The sequence below is a fragment of the Octopus bimaculoides genome, unplaced genomic scaffold (assembly GCF_001194135.2).
Source record: "Octopus bimaculoides isolate UCB-OBI-ISO-001 unplaced genomic scaffold, ASM119413v2 Scaffold_258806, whole genome shotgun sequence".
Lineage (NCBI taxonomy): Eukaryota > Metazoa > Mollusca > Cephalopoda > Octopoda > Octopodidae > Octopus > Octopus bimaculoides.
In genome coordinates, this window is record NW_026418822.1 from 9,989 (window position 1) to 11,370 (window position 1,382).

A 1,382-nucleotide genomic window follows, 5' to 3' on the forward strand; every position below is an offset into this window, starting at 1 on the left:
GCATTTGGCAGTAGCAGTACTAATGCAGCAGGCTTTGGAAGCACCGCTGCATTTGGAGGTAGCAGTACTAATGCAGCAGGCTTTGGAAGCACCGCTGCATTTGGCGGTAGCAGTACTAATGCAGCAGGCTTTGGAAGCACCGCTGCATTTGGCGGTAGCAGTACTAATGCAGCAGGCTTTGGAAGCACCACTGCATTTGGCAGCAGTGGAAGTGGGAATCAGAAAACAGCATCTTTCTCAACCAACACCTTCCCATCGTCATCAACCTCCTCTTCGCCCGACCAGTTGCAGTCACGGCCATCCACGTTTACCCCACCTGCTTCTCTTCCAAAGCCGCCACCACCACAGTCAAATACCTCCTCCTTCACCACTTCCCCCAAATCCCAGAATGTGACAAGTGGTGGTGGTCATGGTGGAACAGATGCCATTTCTTTTGCAAGAGTGGCAGCTGACCATCCTCCCACAGGAATATTCAGCGTGAAACCTGAGAAAAATCCATTTGGTGGGGTTGGTGCTTTCAGTGGCAACGGCAACCACAACAATAGCAGTGCTACCAGCATTGCAGCCACTACATCTTCATCTGTGTTTGGTGGAGGGCAAAATCCCTTTGGACGCAGTTCTTTCCCACCAGCGTTCTCTGCCAGCAAAGCTGAACCCCAGGTGCTGAAGGTGAAGAACTCGAATCCGTTCCTGAATGCGCCGACCGATAATGTCTTCTCTAGAAGTCAAACCAGCAGCGATGCAGGTGGCAACCCACCGACCGGAACTTTGCCCACGACAGCATTTGGGGCCTTCGTTAGCAACAACAACAACTCTTCAACGACAGCTTTGCCTTCCACAGCGTTTGGGACAGGCAACAGCAAGACTGTTCTATCAACAGCAAAAACAGCATCATCAACGTTCACCTCTCCTGCGACATTGTCAACATCTACGTTATTACCATCACCCTCGTCATTTTCTGGCCCTCTTACACAACAGACCGGCCCTTCAGCTACATTTACTAAAAACGTATTTGGTGGTAGAGGGGACACGAGTGGCAGTTCAGGTCCTGTTTTGGCAAAATCCTCCACTGGAAACTTTTTACCTTTGAGTAAGAATAACAGTATTGGTGGTGGTAGTAGTAGTAGTAGTAGTTCTAGTATTCATAGCAGTGAGAGGAATGTGTTTAAAGGAGACGCAAAACCTATGGAATCAGCATTTGCCAGGAAATCAATTGCGAAGGTCTTCGGTGGGGTGCCATTGTCAGAATCGAAAAGATCTTCCACCTCAGTGTCAACCAGCAGTGACCCCAACACTGGTAGTGTGGGGCTTTTTGGAAAATCCAGTGAAAGTCATTCAAGCTTCTCCAAGACCAAAACCAGCGGCAGCAGCAGCACCATTAG

The 1,382-nt window shown here is 49.5% G+C and overlaps 1 protein-coding gene across 1 annotated transcript in view; it reads left to right on the plus strand.

Annotated features, from left to right (window-relative positions):
- LOC128246995 (mucin-5AC-like) overlaps nt 1–1,382 on the plus strand; it is a 3,197-nt gene that overhangs the window by 300 nt on the left and 1,515 nt on the right. The window contains exon 2 of the mRNA XM_052978355.1: nt 12–1,302. Within this exon, the coding sequence (XP_052834315.1) occupies nt 12–1,302 (1,291 nt within the window). The remainder of the gene's footprint in view (nt 1–11; nt 1,303–1,382) is intronic.